At 41.4% G+C, this 17,624-nt stretch overlaps 1 protein-coding gene across 3 annotated transcripts; it reads left to right on the top strand.

Moving 5' to 3' along the window:
* The first annotated feature begins 7,262 nt into the window (after positions 1-7,262).
* LOC142652026 (uncharacterized) lies at positions 7,263-15,242 on the top strand. 3 transcript variants are annotated; one of them, XM_075827388.1, is made up of 7 exons: positions 7,263-7,361; positions 7,986-8,060; positions 8,416-8,490; positions 8,576-8,632; positions 8,811-8,885; positions 9,721-9,807; positions 14,412-15,242. In XM_075827388.1, exons 1-7 carry the CDS (start codon positions 7,296-7,298, stop codon positions 14,748-14,750), a joined length of 774 nt encoding a protein of 257 aa, XP_075683503.1. In that variant the 5' UTR covers positions 7,263-7,295; the 3' UTR covers positions 14,751-15,242. The 3 variants fall into 3 exon arrangements, with proteins under 3 accessions (XP_075683503.1, XP_075683505.1, XP_075683504.1); XM_075827390.1 differs by lacking the exon at positions 7,986-8,060 and having other exon boundaries at positions 14,412-15,241; XM_075827389.1 differs by lacking the exon at positions 8,576-8,632 and having other exon boundaries at positions 14,412-15,241.
* The last annotated feature ends 2,382 nt before the right edge of the window (positions 15,243-17,624 follow it).

Here is a 17,624-nt window from a genome sequence, read left to right as displayed (position 1 = left end):
CACTGCTTCTATCTAAGCAACCATCCCAGTCTGATATATAGAGATAGAAGCAGCAAGAAATATAACAGGTGAGAGACTGACACATGGAATACCATAATGCCAGTGGCGTAACTACCGCGGTAGCAGCAGTAGCGGCTGCTACGGGGCCCGGGGCTTGAGGGGGCCCGGTGGCGCCGCTAGCAGCCGTTATGGCTACTACAGCGGTAGCGTCGCTACTGTGGGGCCCGCGACGCCGAGCCTTACACAGGCCATCTCATGCCTGTAGGTGTCGCTAGCACCGGAGGGGGCCCCAGTGCTAGCGGCAGCCAAATACATGAATGGCCGGGCATGTTCCGTGCCTGACCATCCAGTGCCTTACAATGACACTGATTGGCTAGCGGCGCGATGACATCATCGCGCCGCTTCCATGCTTGGAAGGTGCTGATTGGCGGGGCAAGTCATTCTGCCCCGCCAATCAGCGTCATTGGAGGACGCTCGTTCAACTCCTGCAGACATGCTCAGAAGAGAGCATGTCTGCATCGCCAGTGAACAGCGTGGGAACCGGAGAATGTGAGTATGTCAAGTTTTTGTTTTTTTTCCCCTCATAAAAATGTGAATGGCATTATCTATGGGGGGGGGGGGGTGTCATCTTTATGTGGGCTATTATATATAGGGGGTCTATATGTGGGGCAGTAGCTACAGGGGGGGTCTATATGTGGGGGTGTGGGCCATTATATACAGGGGGCTCTATATGTGGGCCATTATATACAGGGGGGTCTATATGTGGGGGTGTGGGCCACTATATACAGGGGGCTCTATATGTGGGCCATTATATACAGGGGGCTCTATATGTGGGCCACTATATACAGGGGGGTCTATATGTGGGCCACTATATACAGGGGGGTCTATATGTGGGACACTATATACAGGGGGGTCTATATGTGGGACACTATATACAGGGGTGGGTTACCTGTGGGGCACTATATACAGGGGGGTCTATATGTGGGACACTATATACAGGGGTGGGTTACCTGTGGGGCACTAGCAACAGGGTGGCTATATGTAGTGCACAGTCTACAGGGGTGGGCTATATGTGGGACACTATATACAGGGGGAGCTATATGTGAGACACTATATACAGAGGTGGGCTATACGTGGAGCACTAACTATAGGGGAAGCTATATGTAGGGCAGCACGGTGGCTCAGTGGTTAGCACTATTGCCTTGCAGCTCTGGAGTCCATATGTGGGCACTATCTACAGGGGCTTCTATGTAGGTCACTATCTACAGGGGACATGTTGTGTGTTTGTGACAGTTATATTTAGATGTGTTGAGAATTTTAACTTCGTTTTATAGGTGCAGAAATGTTTTAAAAGTGAGAAGCTGAAGACATCTAAACGGAAAACTGCAGAAATGGGTCATGGCCGGGAGAAATCCATCATAGATGTCTGAACCGGAGGGAGAAGAAAAGAACTAGAATCTGAGACGTCACCGGTGAGTCACTTAATGTAAATGTTTATTCTGCCTCTAATCAGTATTGTAGTCACTGTATGATCTGCAGCGAGATGATGGTGATAGGATTTTTTTTGTGAAACCGCATCTCCCAGCATATCCTTACCATTGTTCCGGCCATGCTGGGAGCTGTAGTTTTACGCCGTACAAACTTATACGCAGTGGCGTAACTACCGCTATAGCAGCCGTAGTGACTTCTACAGGGCCTGCAGCATGAGGGGGCCCGTGCCACCCGCCGGCACGGCCCCCTCCCATGGCCGCAGGCTCCGCTAGCAGCCGCTATGGCTGCTACAGCGCGACGCCACTGAAGGGGTTGTTCCTACATAAGACATGTATCCCCTATCCACAGGATAGGGGATACATGTGTGATCGCTGGCAGCGATGAGGAGAACGGGGGACCGAAAGTCCCCCCTAAGTTCTCCATGACAAACCTCGGACTTCCGGGGTCTGTGTCGGCAGCTCCGTAGAAATGAATGGAGCGCCGGTCGCGCTTGTGCGCATGCGTGACCAGCGCTCCTTTCATTTTTATTGAACTGCGCAGACGCCGGAAGTCCGAGGTTAGTCATGGAGAACTTCGGGGGACTTTCGGTCCCCCGTTCTCCTTATCGCTGCCAGTGATCACACATGTATCCCCTATCCTGTGGATAGGGGATGCATGTCTTTTGTAGGACAAACTATAGGACGTTTTTTTTTGGGGGGGGGGGGCTATATAGCGTTATCTACAGGGGGGGCTGTATGGCGTTATCTACAGGGGGGCTGTATGGCGTTATCTACAGGGGGGCTGTATGGCGTTATCTACAGAGGGAGTCTGTATGGCGTTATCTACAGGGGGGCTGTATGGCGTTATCTGCAGGGGCTGTGTATGGTGCTATCTATAGGGGGGCGCTGTGTGGTGGAATCTATAGGGAGGCACTATCTACAAGGGGGGGGGGGGTTGTGTGATACCCAGCAGAGGGGGGGCCCCAGTCAAAAGTTTGCTATGGGGCCCAGTCTTTCCTAGTTACGCCCCTGCATAATGGTACACATGGGAATGTTTAGCTTTGGCTGGAGTGTCCCTTTAAGGCCATAGACAGATGATTGCTGTAGGATGATCAAATAGCTTTAAATCCAACTTTTCTTATCCTCGTTTTACCTAACAGGAAACATTGGTGACAGAGTTGTTCCCATATATATGAGAATGTATGCAGAACAGCAACTAACCTTGTCTAAAAGGGAGGGAATATACTGAATGAACGTTAATCATCATTGTGATACATTTGCTTCTTGACTTATTGATCACCGGGATGTCTGTAGGGTATCATTTTTGTGTTAAAGGAGAATAAGTTAATAGGTTAAGGCTCTGTTTACATTAGCGCAATGGCTTCCATTCTTTAATGATCCATGAAGGCTATGACGGAACTGTTTTCAGATTGATCCCTATGAATCCTGATGAACCCCATTGACTTATAATGGAATTCCTCAGGTAACCATCTGGATTCCACATTTTTAATGGCAAGAATATTGCTAAAGACTACATTATTGTGTGTGTGGGGGGGGGGGGGGGCTTACACAAAATTGTTCGTTCTACACTTACTTTCTATTAAAACTCATATTGGTTTTAAAGGGGTTATCCGGGGACCAAAAATTGCATTGCAATAATATATTTGTGTGAAGCGAAGTAACTTACTAATTTACTTTATTTAAAAATTCTGTACTAAATGGTGCAGTTCAAACCTCGTGAATTGTTTCCTGGAAGTGCTGGAGCTTTTCTACCAATGATCATGCTCCGACACGGCCCCACGTCGTGACTGAACTCTTGCTTCATGTGCTGTTCGTGAACATGACCGCAGGGGGCTGTCACATTGCCTATTACTTGAGTCCCGAGCAGAGCATCAGCTAGTGCTTTGCTCGGGATTCCAGCCTTGCTCCCGACGTCCATATTTGGTCAATTCAGGGGTTTCCTTTCGCTGGAGTCATGTTCATGAACAGCACATGAAGCAAGCCCTCAGTCATGTGGGGCCGTGTCGGAGCATCATCATTGTTAGAAAAGCTCCAGCACTTCTGGGAACAGTACAGAATTTGTAGTTAAAGTACATTAATAAGTTACTTCAATTCACATAAATATATTATTGCAATTATATTATTTTAATTAAACTCTCACCAGATGTATTTTAAAGGGGAGTTAATGGGGTGTTCCAGTCCCAAAACATTATCTGATCGGTGGGGATCTGACTCCCGCCACCCCCACCGATCAGCTGTTTTGAAGGTACCCAGAACTCGTACGAGCGCTGCTTACCCTTCATTCTTGTCACCACTCACTCTGTGAATCGCCGACACACTTGTAGCGGCAGCATAGAGGATTACAGTCTGTTCACTTCAATGCGCGAAGGTTGTAATACTGTGAACCGCTGCTACAACTGTGAGCAGTAAAAGAAATGAAGGAGAAGCAGCGCTCATACGAGAACAGCTGATCGGTGGGGATGTCGGGAGTCGGACCCCGTCTGATCAGATATTGATAGGCCATAACAATTTTTTGGACTGGAACACCCCTATAATGGTGTTATGGAACTTCACAACATCGGTCATATGGTGTTAGCAAACCAGCTTTGCAAAATTTGCTCTCCAAAAGTCAGTTTGCGCACCATTCATTGTAAGCTCCACCTAGCGCCCGACGTGTAACAAATGCACACATATATGGTATAGCTGAGGTCAGCAGAAGTTGCCAAATTTGTATTCAGGTGTGTTGACCCAGTGGCATGCACCAGATGTAAAAAAAATATCACCTAAATTCACATATTCAAATGTTTTTCCCATTTTTTTTTCAATTTTTCCTTCTATATTTAAAAAAAAGGTAAATATATCTATAATTTTTGTTACACAATATGGAAGCCCAACATGTTCTGAGAAAAACAAGACCAAATACATGTAGGTAAAGTAATAGAACAACAATTTGCTTTAAAATTGGCACATGGCTAAAAATGTGGAAATGGGCCTGGTCAGAAAGGGGAGTAAAGCTTCTGGTCAGGAAGTGGTTAACAGCATTTTAACTGCTTCATGCACATGGCCACATTACGGTTGTTTACAACCTCCAAGTTGTATTATGCCATAATAGGGCACCCAAGACTTTGGGGCCCTATGTACCGCCATATTGCCTAGTACAAAATCCATACAAATCCAAAATAAGAAAAATTGTAACACGCTCCATCTGGTGCAGCCTCTTTAGTATGGAGCCTCAAGGACTCTGTGTGATACCGGCCTGCCTCCTGCACACAACTCTGCTGTCTCTATGAGGTCAAAAAGTGACATGGAAAGTCTCATCTCTAAATATCTAGGGCGTTAGACAGATGTAGGGGACCAATCACGTATTACAAGAAACACAAATAGGAGGATTTACCTGTAAAGTATAAGATTATATTTAAGGTTTAAACCATGTGGGTGAGCGAAGGTATTCAAAGGGAAGTGAAAAATTTTGGATTTATATATTGTATCCAAAAACATGGGTTTGGCTTTTTGTTCTGAACTATTTGCCCCATATTTATAGTAATTTCTCATTATTAAAACTTTATGATTTGTTATTTTTGCGACACATTATTTTGGATTATTCTGAATACTTACGGAAGGCTTATTCTGGGAATTTCCCCAAATGAATCAATGACCACATCAATAGTTGAACTAGTAATAAATTCACATGCACCATTTTTAAAAACATGGAGCAAGCATGGCAACATCTGGGCAGATTTATCAATGTATTTACAATTTTCTGGTATTAGTACATAGAAAATTATGGCGTTTGGGACGAATGGCATATTTATGAAGCACCTGCTCCACCTTTTCCATTTTTACGAAAGTGTCAGAAAAGGTGAGGGGGGCTACAGAGTCACACCGAGCACAACTCCTTTATAGTAAAAGATTACTGCCAATTTTCTAACAAAAAAAGTTTGAAAACAAATTTAAGTCCGGCTTAACATTGTTTTAATATAAAAGCAGATTCATCAACAGAGCATGTGGCCCATTGATGAATATATTGCACCGTGCACTGGGGGAGAGACTTTATGTCTGGTGCATCAGTATTGATAAATCTAACCCATTGTGATCCATTTGGAAAAGACATAGAAACAAAAATGTATCTTTCAGTATATTGTGGCATCATGTGCAGCTGTGATACTGTTCTGTCATGAAAAGCATGTAAAAGGGAACCTGTCAGCAGGTAGATGCTGTTCTAACCACGAGCTGCATGAAATATTGACTTGTACCCTTATTACTGTGAACTATGCTTTACTCTGAAGTGCTGCAGTGTTTCAGAGATAACAGTTTTTAAAAAAGTACTTGGCTCAGGGAGAAGTTTCCACTGGGCAGTTCCCCTCCGGCATCTTCTCCCCCCCCCCCCGACTCTCATAAGAATGCGCTTTGGAAAATGTAATTCTATGAGGAAAATATTTTCCAACTCATTCAGATTTCGGAATTGCTTGTGGTTGCAGAATATTTTTGTAGAGTTTTCCGCAGCGTATTTTTTACGCTGCGAAAGTGTGGCTGCAGCCAAGTACATTATAACAAGTTTGTTACATTGTATTAAACCTATTTGGAGCCAGAGGATTTTGTAAATTAGACAGTTTTGATGTTGTTTTACTCAGTTCTGACTATTCTAGTAAAAAAAATATTTATGGACACCTCATCGTACATCACTATCACTGGACACTCTAAAGCGGAACTGTAATTTAAGTATAATTTAGTATTTCAGGGCAGCATATACCATCAGGTCCGCTGGGCTGTTATGCCAACGGACAGAAAAATATATTGTAACCTCGGATTAATACTTGCTAAGAAAGAATACAGCGGATATTATACGCATAGATATAAGTCTGCTTTATTAGTGAGAAGAAACCTTATCTGATCTCCCCACCATTCACTGCCCCCTCAGCAATGATTCATGGCCGCTATGTATCTGCTCCAATGCTCCAAAACACTATTTGTAATGGAAAATACAGAACTTACACACAAAGTGATAGTGCCTGATCCAGAGGGGCATAGTTTTTAATAATATATACTAGTCCTTCTCAATGAATTAGAATATTATCAAAAAGTTTATTTATTTCAGTAATTCAATTCAAAAAGTGAAACTCATATATTATATAGATTCATTACACACAGAGTGATCTATTTCCAGCATTTTTTTCTTTTAATGTTGATGATTATGGCTGACAGTTAATGAAAACCCAAAATGTATCACTTTTTTAAATTGAATTACTGAAATAAATTAATTTTTTGATGATATTCTAATTCATTGAGAAGGACTTGTATATATAGATGATTTTTCATTTATATTATATTTTTATAAATTGCCAACAGGGTCCATGTACTATATATATATATATATATATATATATATATATATATATATATATATATATATATATGTATATATATGTAGTACATTGACTCTGTTGGCAATTAAAGCTCTCATAGTCAGATGGCCCCTTTCCCCTCATGGTTCCTAAACTGTATACGGTAAATGACACTTGCTGTAGACTTATCATATATTGTTTCACATTAATCATCACTCAGGGACAACCCTAGATATTAAAGATCAAATTATTGTCAAATAGTGCAGCCATACTGTGTGTTGCTTATAGCTTGTGCTAATAACATATATCAAAGTTAATGTTGTCACTGACATGTTGGCTTCTGATGGGCTTTTGATGATGTCACAAAGCGCTTGGTGATGTTATAATCACCTGGGGGAGTAGGTTATAAAAGGGCCACAGCCATTTTCAGCTTGTTTCTTGTTAGCCATATTTTGGTGCTTAGAGACTTGATCTTTTTTGAAAAATGAGGATCATACTTGTATTAGTGTATTTTACTCTGATCACGCCTGGTAAATGCTTGACATTGCCGGTAAGTTCATCTCTTATTATAAATGTTTGTCAGTTATAACAAGTTGCTGCTAGGTGATTTATGTGGGTAGGTGGGAGTTGTTTTGGTGTAGTTCTAGTAAGAATTTATCGACTGGTAAGGGGGAACTGCTAAGGAAGTGATGGGTTAGAGCTTATGTAATTGCTATTTGTAAGCAAGTAGTAAAATCTGGGTAAACAGATAATATTCCTATAGTATATATGTCTAGTTCTGTCATCAAGAAGTGGGGTGCTCATCTCCCAGAGAATTCATCCAAAGCCCCTCAAATTAAGATCCAATAAAATGAGTGATGGCACTTCCCAGTATACCAAAGTGTGCAGACCAGGTGAAAGAAAACAATCACTATGGCATACTGGCGAGTGCGGTGTCTCCTTCTTACTATTAGTAAAATATGTCCCTGCAGCCGGAACTACATTATGTATATAACTTCCTCCAACACATCAAATAAGTGTGTGTATGTGTGTGTGTGTGTGTGTGTGTGTGTGTGTGCGTGCGTGCGTGCGTCCGTGCGTGTGTGTGTGTGTGTGTGTGTGTGTAATATGTAGATATAGTTTATGTTTTGTATGGAAAGGAGATTGACTATGATGCCAATATTGTCTCTTCCAGGACTTTTCATATTGGACTTCTTACTTTCAATCTTATGAAAGTCCATTTCACAACCTCATTCAATGGACTCTGGAGGTAACGCAACTTATTACTGATATTATATGCAAAATATTCTGTTAGTAAGGAAACGATAAAATTAATCAGGTAGTAATGTTTCTTTTCGTAATGAAATATTCTTCTATCTATCTATCTATCTATCTATCTATCTATCTATCTATCTATCTATCTATCTATCTATCTATCTATCTATCTATCTATCTATCTATCTATCTATCTATCTATCAACGTCAGTGCCCAATAACATTACCGTCATTCATATATGTATATATATATATATATATATATATATATATATATATATATATATACATACACACTGTGCCCTTATCTCCAGGATATTGACTGTAATAATAACATTTTCATCTTATAGGACTTCTTGTTTTGGATGAAATATCTTCCTTTCTATGGAAGCTCCTACAGAACCCCGAGACCATGGAGGTTTGAGGTAAATACACAACTTCATACTGATTTTACATATAGTTGGATGAATGTTCTTATCTGGGGTATTAATGTGATTATTTGCCTTTCAGGACTTCCAATCTGAGGACATCGTTCCTCATATAAGAATCATGTTCCAGCTCTTCGGGGTGAGTTACTTGCTTGTATATGCTTATATTATGGCTGTTATATCTGCCTTTTATAGAACTTATTGATCTAAGGTAAATTACATCATCCAAGTAAACAGTTCTACATCCAGGAATAATGTCAAATGCCATTATCTGCACCAGAGATGATATATTTTACACTTTTATACTTTTCTTGCAGGGATTTCTCTCTGACCCTGTTGGAGACCCATACACTCCTGCTGGACATAAAAGGATAAGAGAGCGGTGTAATGGCGTAAGTTCAATATATTCAAACATATAACCCTGTAACCTTTAAATAGCAGGAACTTTTATTATTCAGGCTCCTGTATAAGGTGTAGATAGAAGTTCCACTATTTGAAAGAATTCACATGAGACAGAGCCAATATCTACGTCTATTTTACAACTTTTCCTACACTGAGCTGCATACGGGCATCATACAACCTCTGAGTTGTACAGAACTGTAATAGGGCACCTATTGGCTTCTATGGGGCCCTACTTTATGTCCCTATGCAGCAAATGTAATGTTGAGGCATATAAAGGGTTCTTTTCTTTCAGATTTTGTATAAATGTGACAGAAAAGAATAGGTGCCATGTTCTGTCAGACACAATATTATGGAGGTATTCTCACCTATAGGCAATGCTTTAAAGCTTAAATATCTGCAAGATATGACGTCACACAAAGTCCTTGCTGCAATAAAGCCTGTTGAGGCCAAAATTTATGTGTTCACTGTAACATTTATAAATGTTAAATTTGATTTTGTTGCAATTTATAGGAAATGATTGTTACAAACCCTCGTCTAATAGATTTACTCAAGGGCATTGCTTTAGGGGGTACAAAGGTATGAGTTGCAGTTTAGTCCTGGTGCCTGAGGGGGCCCATAAGCCCCTCTGCCAGATAAGAAGATACCAGTATTATAAATGGGAAATAGTAGGTGGGGTCCCTGTTACAGATTTTGTATTGGGGTCTAAGAGCTTCAAGTTACGCCTCTGGTTTCAGTCTTAGAACATTTCCAGAGGTCTCTATGTTTTATAACTCTTTACAATTTTCTGGAGATTTCTCTATATCTTCTCACAAATCTGTTTTACAGAATATTGAAATTGGATTCATCACCCCGCGCCAGAAGCCAACAGTTTTACAGACGGCCTATAAGTGGATAATTTCTAAGTTCTTTGGGGTAAGTGACACATTTTTCTCAGAAAAAAACAGTAATAGCGCTGTAACCTATGCAACCAATCATACTCGTGTAATAAATCCAATTGCTAGGGATATTATGTTCCGTTCACTGAATTAGTAGATTTACTGCCTGATTAGAATGATTAAAAATAAATTTTAATAATAGAGTATTAAAATATGGCTCATGTAGCCCAATAAGACATATATTCAGGCTCAGACAAAGTGGTCAGGGATAGGAGATGGTCTATTGAACTTCCCACGTGTAGACCAAAATCTCCTCTTGTAGTATAAAGCCCTGACACCCACTTGCTGAAAAATTATTATTCCAGCCCACCGGGCTCACAGCATGTGGTCAAAGAGAAAGACTCTGAAAACAGTCCTGTTAACAGACCGCTACTAGGAGACTCTAAGACCACCTGCTGACAAAATAATTTCAACCCTACGCGTTTCAGTGTAACTAATGGATGTGACACATCATCAGGGATTTGTTAAATTGTTTAAATGCCGGTTAAGCACGATTTCTGTGCTAACATTGTTTCTCCCGGCTCGTGCACGACTCTAATGCAAATGGGCGCACACGAGCCGGCGAGACTGGGAGCATATGAAGGGCAAGAGCCCTCCCCCTGCACTGACTAAGCTGCCGACTCACCGCCAATCGCAGACAGACACGTCACACCAGTGACGTATCCGGACTGTGGCGAGCCTCCTTACAGCCCGGCCAATCAGGATGAAGTGTGATGACACGGCGTCCCTCGTAACCCTGGAGACCTAAAGCGGATACATATACAGACTCGGGACAAGCATGAATCAGGTAGATATACTAAGGGATATAATAAATACGAGTCACAAAATGATGATCCGCAGATCATCCTCCATTACTTGTCGGATAGACCTTATAGTAGTGTGAATACCTGCCATTAGTATACAATTAGAACCCTAATTCACAATATCAATTGTAAATAAGGTTGAGGCTATTAGAAGAATAAAGTTCTTTAAAGGAACATGTAGACCACTCAAGAAACGCATCAAGACCCTATAGTAGTGTGAATACCGGCCACTAGTATAGAATACTAAACCTTAATCTACAATATCGATTGTAAATAGATACGGTTGATGCTATTAGAAGAAATAAAATAAAGTAATTTATTGGAACATGTAGACCACTCAAAAACGCATATGGAACGCATCTATGCCGCATCTCTCCCAAGGGTGGTAAAAGTTGCAATTCGATGCTCAGAGAAAACACGCATAGGAGATCTGCTCATTTAAACCCGCGGGACTCATGGTCTGCATGCGATAGATCCACTGCGCTTCTTTTTGTAGGATCTTTTTGTCATGGTCACCACCTCTCGCCAATGGTTTAACATGTTCAATCCCTTGAAATTTTAATGTCAAGGAGTCACCATGATGGCATTCCCATACATGCCGCGACACCGGAGTATCTTCTTTTCTCCTTACGTCCCCAATGTGGTCCCTGATCCTTCTTCTAAATTCTCTCTTCGTTTTACCGATATACTGTAATTGGCATCCACACGTGATCAAATAGACTACACCTTTGGTCTTACAGTTGATATAGGATCTGTTCTCAAAGACCCTGCCAGTTTTGGTACTTTTAAAATTCTTGCTACATAGAATCGAGTCGCATGCCTTACAAGAGCCACATCTGTAACTTCCATTAAACCCCCTGTCTAACCAGGTGTTTGGTTTATTCTGTGTGCTCATGTGGCTATGCACCAAGTGATCCTTTACATTGCGCCCTCTTTTATATGTTATAAGTGGAGAATCCCCTACCAGATTTCCGACATCAGGGTCAGCTTTTAAAATTCCCCAATATCTCTGCAGGATTTCTCTAGTCTCCTTATTCGCAGAATCAAAAGTACCAATAATCCGTATAGTATCGTCATCCTTGATACGTGGTTTAGGATTAAGAAGGTCATTTCGGTTACATCCTAGTGCATTCTGATAGGCTTGTTTGAGAACATATTTAGGGTATCCTCTCCGTTTGAACCTACCCTCCAATTCCCTAGCTGACATTTTATAGTCCGAGATTGTGGAACAATTTCGTCTCACCCTAAGGAATTGGCCCTTAGGTATTCCACGTTTAAGGTTCACTGGATGGCAACTTTCCCATCTGAGGAGACTATTCGTGGCACTTTTCTTCCGGAACATATTGGTTTGAATATTCCCAGATGGTGTTTTAGAGATCATAACATCAAGGAACGTTACCTTGCTATCATTGATCTCACACGTAAAAAATAGGCCCAGATTGTTCACATTCAGAGTCGCCACGAATTCCTCAAATTCTGCCTTCGTACCTTTCCAAAGGATCAGAATATCGTCTAATAATCTTAGCCATAGCAAAATGCACGATGTCCATTTTTCCATTTTTTCGTTGAAGACAAATTCTTGTTCCCACCAGCCCAGGTATAAATTAGCGTATGTGGGAGCACATGGGCTTCCCATCGCTACTCCCCTGAGCTGGTGGTAAATCTTCTGGTCAAACATGAAAAAATTATGCTCTAGAATAAATCTAAGCAATATTCCGACAAAATCATTATGAGTCTGAAATTTTGTGCCTTTACCCTTCAAGAAGTATTCAACGGCTAGACACCCTTGATCGTGAGGAATAGAGCTATACAAGGCTTCCACATCAAGCGATGCCGACAACACGTCCTGATCACAGCGTATGCCTTCCAATTTACTCAAGACATCCATAGTGTCCCTTACATATGAAGGGAGGGACACTACAAAGGGTCTAAGGATCTGGTCAATATAGACACTTGCATTTTAAGATAAGCTGTCAATTCCCGACACAATTGGCCTACCCTTCAGTGGCTTAGTCCCTTTGTGTATTTTTGGGAGGCAATAAAAGGTGGCCATCTGTGGGAAATCAGGCAGCATAAATGCCATCTCCTTATCACTAATGAGACTAAGACATTTTGCTGAACTCAAGATGCATTTCAATTGATTTTTGAAAATAATGGAGGGATCGGATTCCAACACTCTATAGCATCGATGGTCATTTAATATCTGATAACATATCTTGCTATATCTCATGCGGTCCATTACCACAATATTTCCGCCCTTATCAGAGGGCTTTATTATGATAGTATCATCGCTTTCAAGTGATCGTAGACCGACCATTTCATCTTGCGTTGTATTAAAACCACAAATCCTAGAATGATCCAGTGATCTAAGTTGGTCCTCGACCACTTTAATGAAAAGGTCAATTGGGGTATTGTCATTCAGGGGAGCAAACTTTGTCGAGGGTACCCTAAGTTCGGTAAAGGGACCCTTCCCCTCCTCCCTATGACTTTCTTCCCATAGGCCCTCCAGTAACTTAAGGTTTGGTAGACCCTCTTCCATTATCCCCAATTCAGCACATTGCCGTTGATCATGCGTCTTGAAGAACTTCTTCCATTTTAGTTTTCGTGCAAACAGGTTAAGATCTTTCACCCATTCAAATAAATCAAACCTATTGGTAGGGACGAATGATAGCCCCTTACTAAGGATGCCCAGTTCCTCAACAGATAGCGTTCGGGAGGACAAATTTATCACCTGGGAATCATCCCTAAATAACAGGTGGCCCCGATCTTAAACCTCCCTTCTGTCCCTCAGAAGGTAATCTGAAATGGGGTGGCTTTTGGATAAAAAACCACCCCGATTCACTCCTTTTCCTCTGCCTCTACCTCTTTGGTTTCCACGGTTAGGATATCTGCCTGAATCCATCCCCCCCCCCCCCGTTGTCGCCTGGGGTGGCTTCTAAAATGTTCTGAGTCAGATAATTCTTGCTCAGAGGAGGACACATCCGTGTCCAATTCATGGGACAAACCTGTTCTTATGCTGTAATCAAATATTCTCCCCTCTTTAAAATCAAGAGTGTCACGCACGAACTGAAAATGTTTTCTTTCCTTTATGTTACTAATAAATTTTTCCACTGTTTGTTGTAATACAAAGTAGCGGTCTGTTAACAGGACTGTTTTCAGAGTCTTTCTCTTTGACCACATGCTGTGAGCCCGGTGGGCTGGAATAATAATTTTTCAGCAAGTGGGTGTCAGGGCTTTATACTACAAGAGGAGATTTTGGTCTACACGTGGGAAGTTCAATAGACCATCTCCTATCCCTGACCACTTTGTCTGAGCCTGAATATATGTCTTATTGGGCTACATGAGCCATATTTTAATACTCTATTATTAAAATTTATTTTTAATCGTTCTAATCAGGCAGTAAATCCAATCACATACTCACTATCATTTTGTTAAATTAATACAATTCTTAATGGTTGCTGTGATCAATGCCACTGCTTTATGTTGATTTTATTAATAGATTTACTCCAGCGTCATTTAGTGAAGAAATTTGCATGAAACATGAATCTGATAAATAAGACATTTCATATACAATCTTTTCCAGCCAGTCAAGTTCCTGCTGTCAATCTAATATAGTTTAGGGAATAGAAGTCAGAATTTCATTGCTTGCTGAGAACACCAATGCCCCAAGGTTTTACAGAATTGACTATTCATGTGACTAAATATGTATATTTCTTGCATCTTTACACGCACCCAACATAAGTGTAAAGTAATGTATTTTTAATCTATCTTGTTACAGAAGAACCAACCACATGTGGTGCCCCGAAAAGACCCCTCAGAATGTGACACCAAACTACATTTACGGCTTCTCTATGGCGCGGCCTGTGCCCTGATGATTTCACCACTCATCGTAATGCTGACTGTGGCTACAGTGCTTGCCCATGAGACACCACGACGCAAAGTGTCATTCAACAACATTGTTCGAGTGCGTTCTATACCACCTGACAACAGAGGACGCAAGGCTCGTTGTTCTGAAGAACACAAGGAGAGGACATTTGTAGATGACAAAAAGCCCAGAAGAAATATATTCAAAGATCTAAGATCTTTCTGGAGCTGCCTAAGTCCTGAGAGAGACTGAGCCAAGCGAAATACTACAATTTTCATCATGAGTTTCTGACCTGTCCCTGATACTTCACCATTACATTCTGGTTACAGGTCTGAGCAGAAACATCTAATCATTTCATCTCGGCTTGTCTAGACTTCACCGCTGGGTTTTATCTATTATTCTTCTTCTTTGACATCTTTTATCAGTTGTGGGACTTTACCCGATGTTATCAGAGGGAAGAACCTGAGTTCTGTCGCCTGCCGGAGGCTCATAGCCAGTTCTATTGACCAGGCACCCTGTTTTACTATCTCTCAGGAAAATCCATCCCAAACACTGACATTATAGTGAGTCCACCTCCCTGAAACATTTATATCACTGTCCTCAGTGAGGTCGGATACACTTTTACTATTATAACAGCTAAATAAAACATGATAAAGCTGCAAAGCAATGCATCATTTATTATAAACAATAAGTTTAAGAAAAATAATAATACAAGAAAACTGAAACAAAGAATTAGGGTATGTGCACAGTGTAGTTGGCTATCTTGTTGATTCCATAGACATTAAATGGAGCAGTATTGCGCATGCGTGACCACTCCATTTAAATGGGGCATATGACCCTCGTTCTCCTGATCGTTGGAAGACCCAGTAGTGGGACCCCCAGCGATTATACATTTATCATCTATACTTTGGATATCGCAGACATAAACGGAATATAAGCATATGGCATATGACCCGCACCATGACAAAGTGTGAGTACACGCGAAACGGCCGTAGGCTTGTGCTGCACATCTATTGCCTTGCTGATTAAACAAAGAATATTTCTACTGAATGGTGAGTGCCATGGATTTTCTCCTCTTTTTTGTGCATTCCATAAACATTTTCTCCTTAACTCCCCCATTCACATATATACTGAAATGGTCCGTGCATTTTTCTTACTACATGGAGTGGAGGATGAGCCGCTGGCTGATACCTCTGCCAATAATTATCTTCTGAGTGATTAAGGGATTGTTAAAATGCAGCATGACCGATCCTTGTTTCTTCTGACAGCAGATACCAAGAGACAGTCAGGGTGCCTTAAAGGGGTTAACCCACTTACTCACATCACACGACCCCCTATCATTTAGTTTAGCAATAGGTTTACATGACATACAAGTGTTGGGGCCGCATAGAGGACACATCCATGGACTAAGGGAATAGGACTGATGATGGAATAATGATGAACAATTACTTCATTGTGTATGTACGGTCTCTAGATGACTTATAAAATGGCTGCCTGTCTCTAGATGATGTCATGTTATTAATAAAGTTATTAATTAAAAAAATAAACACACAGAGGAGACAGGGAGAAGAATATAAGAGCTGCCAGACATGATGATGAGACACTGCTGTAGGTGGAAATACTTTTTACTCCTTAGTAAAATACAATTTACCTGTTATATACCTAGACAGTGTTACATGAATGCCAGTGGTCACATGATGTGTGGGGGGTGGGTCACATGACTGACGCCATATTTAGTTCATTCAGTTATCCTATGGATGCATTACTATGGACTAATCTGTGGGCTAAATCCATACTTCCCAACTTTCAAGCAGTGTCAAGGGGGAAGACTGATGCGCCGTGGCAAATTTTTTCTCTGTTAAGCCACGCCTCTAACCCCGCTCAATCCCCGCCCATACACACCCAGTTCATCCCACAGTATCATGCTCCCATGGTGCCTCCCCACAATATAAAGTCCCCATAGAATCCATAACACAGTATAATGACCCCATAGTGCCTCCCACACAAGACATTGCCAAATAGCTGGCCCACACAGTATAATGCCCTCTTAGCAGGTGCCCCATACAGTATAATACCCCCTTAGCAGGTGCCCTCATTCAGTATAATGTCCTCTTAGCAGGTGCCCCATACAGTATAATACCCCCTTACCATGTGCCCCCATACAGTATAATATCCTCTTAGCAGGTGCCCCATACAGTATAATACCCCCTTAGCAGGTGCCCCCCATACAGTATAATGGCCCCTTAGCAGGTACCACCATACAGTATAATCCCTTTTTAGCATATGCCTGAGGACGGGGATACAGTTGAAACCAGGACATACCATCGGCCGCCCGGGACAGCGGGACACCGTTCGGAATCTGGGACAGTCCTGCTGAATCCGGGATGGTTGGGCGGTATGCCTAAACTATTATTTTATTTTTTTTTAGACTAAAGCAAACGCATTGATATAAGAAAATTATGTGACCAGAATTTCTAATACATGTATATTAGAAATCGGTATGATTTCCTAAAATATAAATAAATAAATAAATAAATAAAACAAATAAAATATGACATCCCTTTTAAAGTAAGGGGACCTGGCTTCCTAAAAGCGGGCATAGCCACTGCAGCCTGGCAAATTTATTATAATTTTTTCCATAAATCCAGCGTAAATTATAGTGGAAATCAACTCCATGCTCTAGCTGGCGTAGATGTCCCTCTATGGGGCATAGCAAGGTAATTGGATCATGCTGGGCCCAGTACCTTGCCGCCAATCAAACTACCTCCATTAGACAATTAAATAAAATAAAAACTGGCATGCTGAGGGAGCCTTAGGGGACTCGGAGGGAAGGAAGTGAAGCGGAATGGTGAGGTGAGTATGCTTATTTTATTTTATGTTCTATGGGAAGGGGAATGGATGGTGCACGGCTGGGGTCTTTGCGACACAATTGTAGTGCATGGCCGACCAACAGATGCAACACATTTATTAAGTGGCGTTCGTCTCTTAATTAATTTGTGTCGCATCTTACTCCAACTTTTTTTAATACTAAGACTGGTAATACTAATAATATAAACCGCCAGTCTTAATAAATTGCTCTTTTAGTACTTACACACATGAAGTAATGCAAGATCTGACTGCCCTTTG

This window comes from Rhinoderma darwinii, chromosome 5 (assembly GCF_050947455.1).
Source record: "Rhinoderma darwinii isolate aRhiDar2 chromosome 5, aRhiDar2.hap1, whole genome shotgun sequence".
NCBI classification, from domain to species: domain Eukaryota; kingdom Metazoa; phylum Chordata; class Amphibia; order Anura; family Rhinodermatidae; genus Rhinoderma; species Rhinoderma darwinii.
The sequence above is the reverse complement of the archived record's forward strand: the minus strand, read 5'-3'. Positions and strand labels throughout refer to the sequence as shown.

Coding starts and splice junctions, on each gene's coding strand:
- LOC142652026 (XM_075827388.1), top strand. CDS start 7,296: ATGAGGATCATACTTGTATTAGTGTATTTTACTCTGATCACGCCTGGT. Junction 7,362..7,985: donor GTAAATGCTTGACATTGCCG/GTAAGTTCATCT, acceptor TGTCTCTTCCAG/GACTTTTCATATTGGACTTC. Junction 8,061..8,415: donor TCATTCAATGGACTCTGGAG/GTAACGCAACTT, acceptor TTCATCTTATAG/GACTTCTTGTTTTGGATGAA.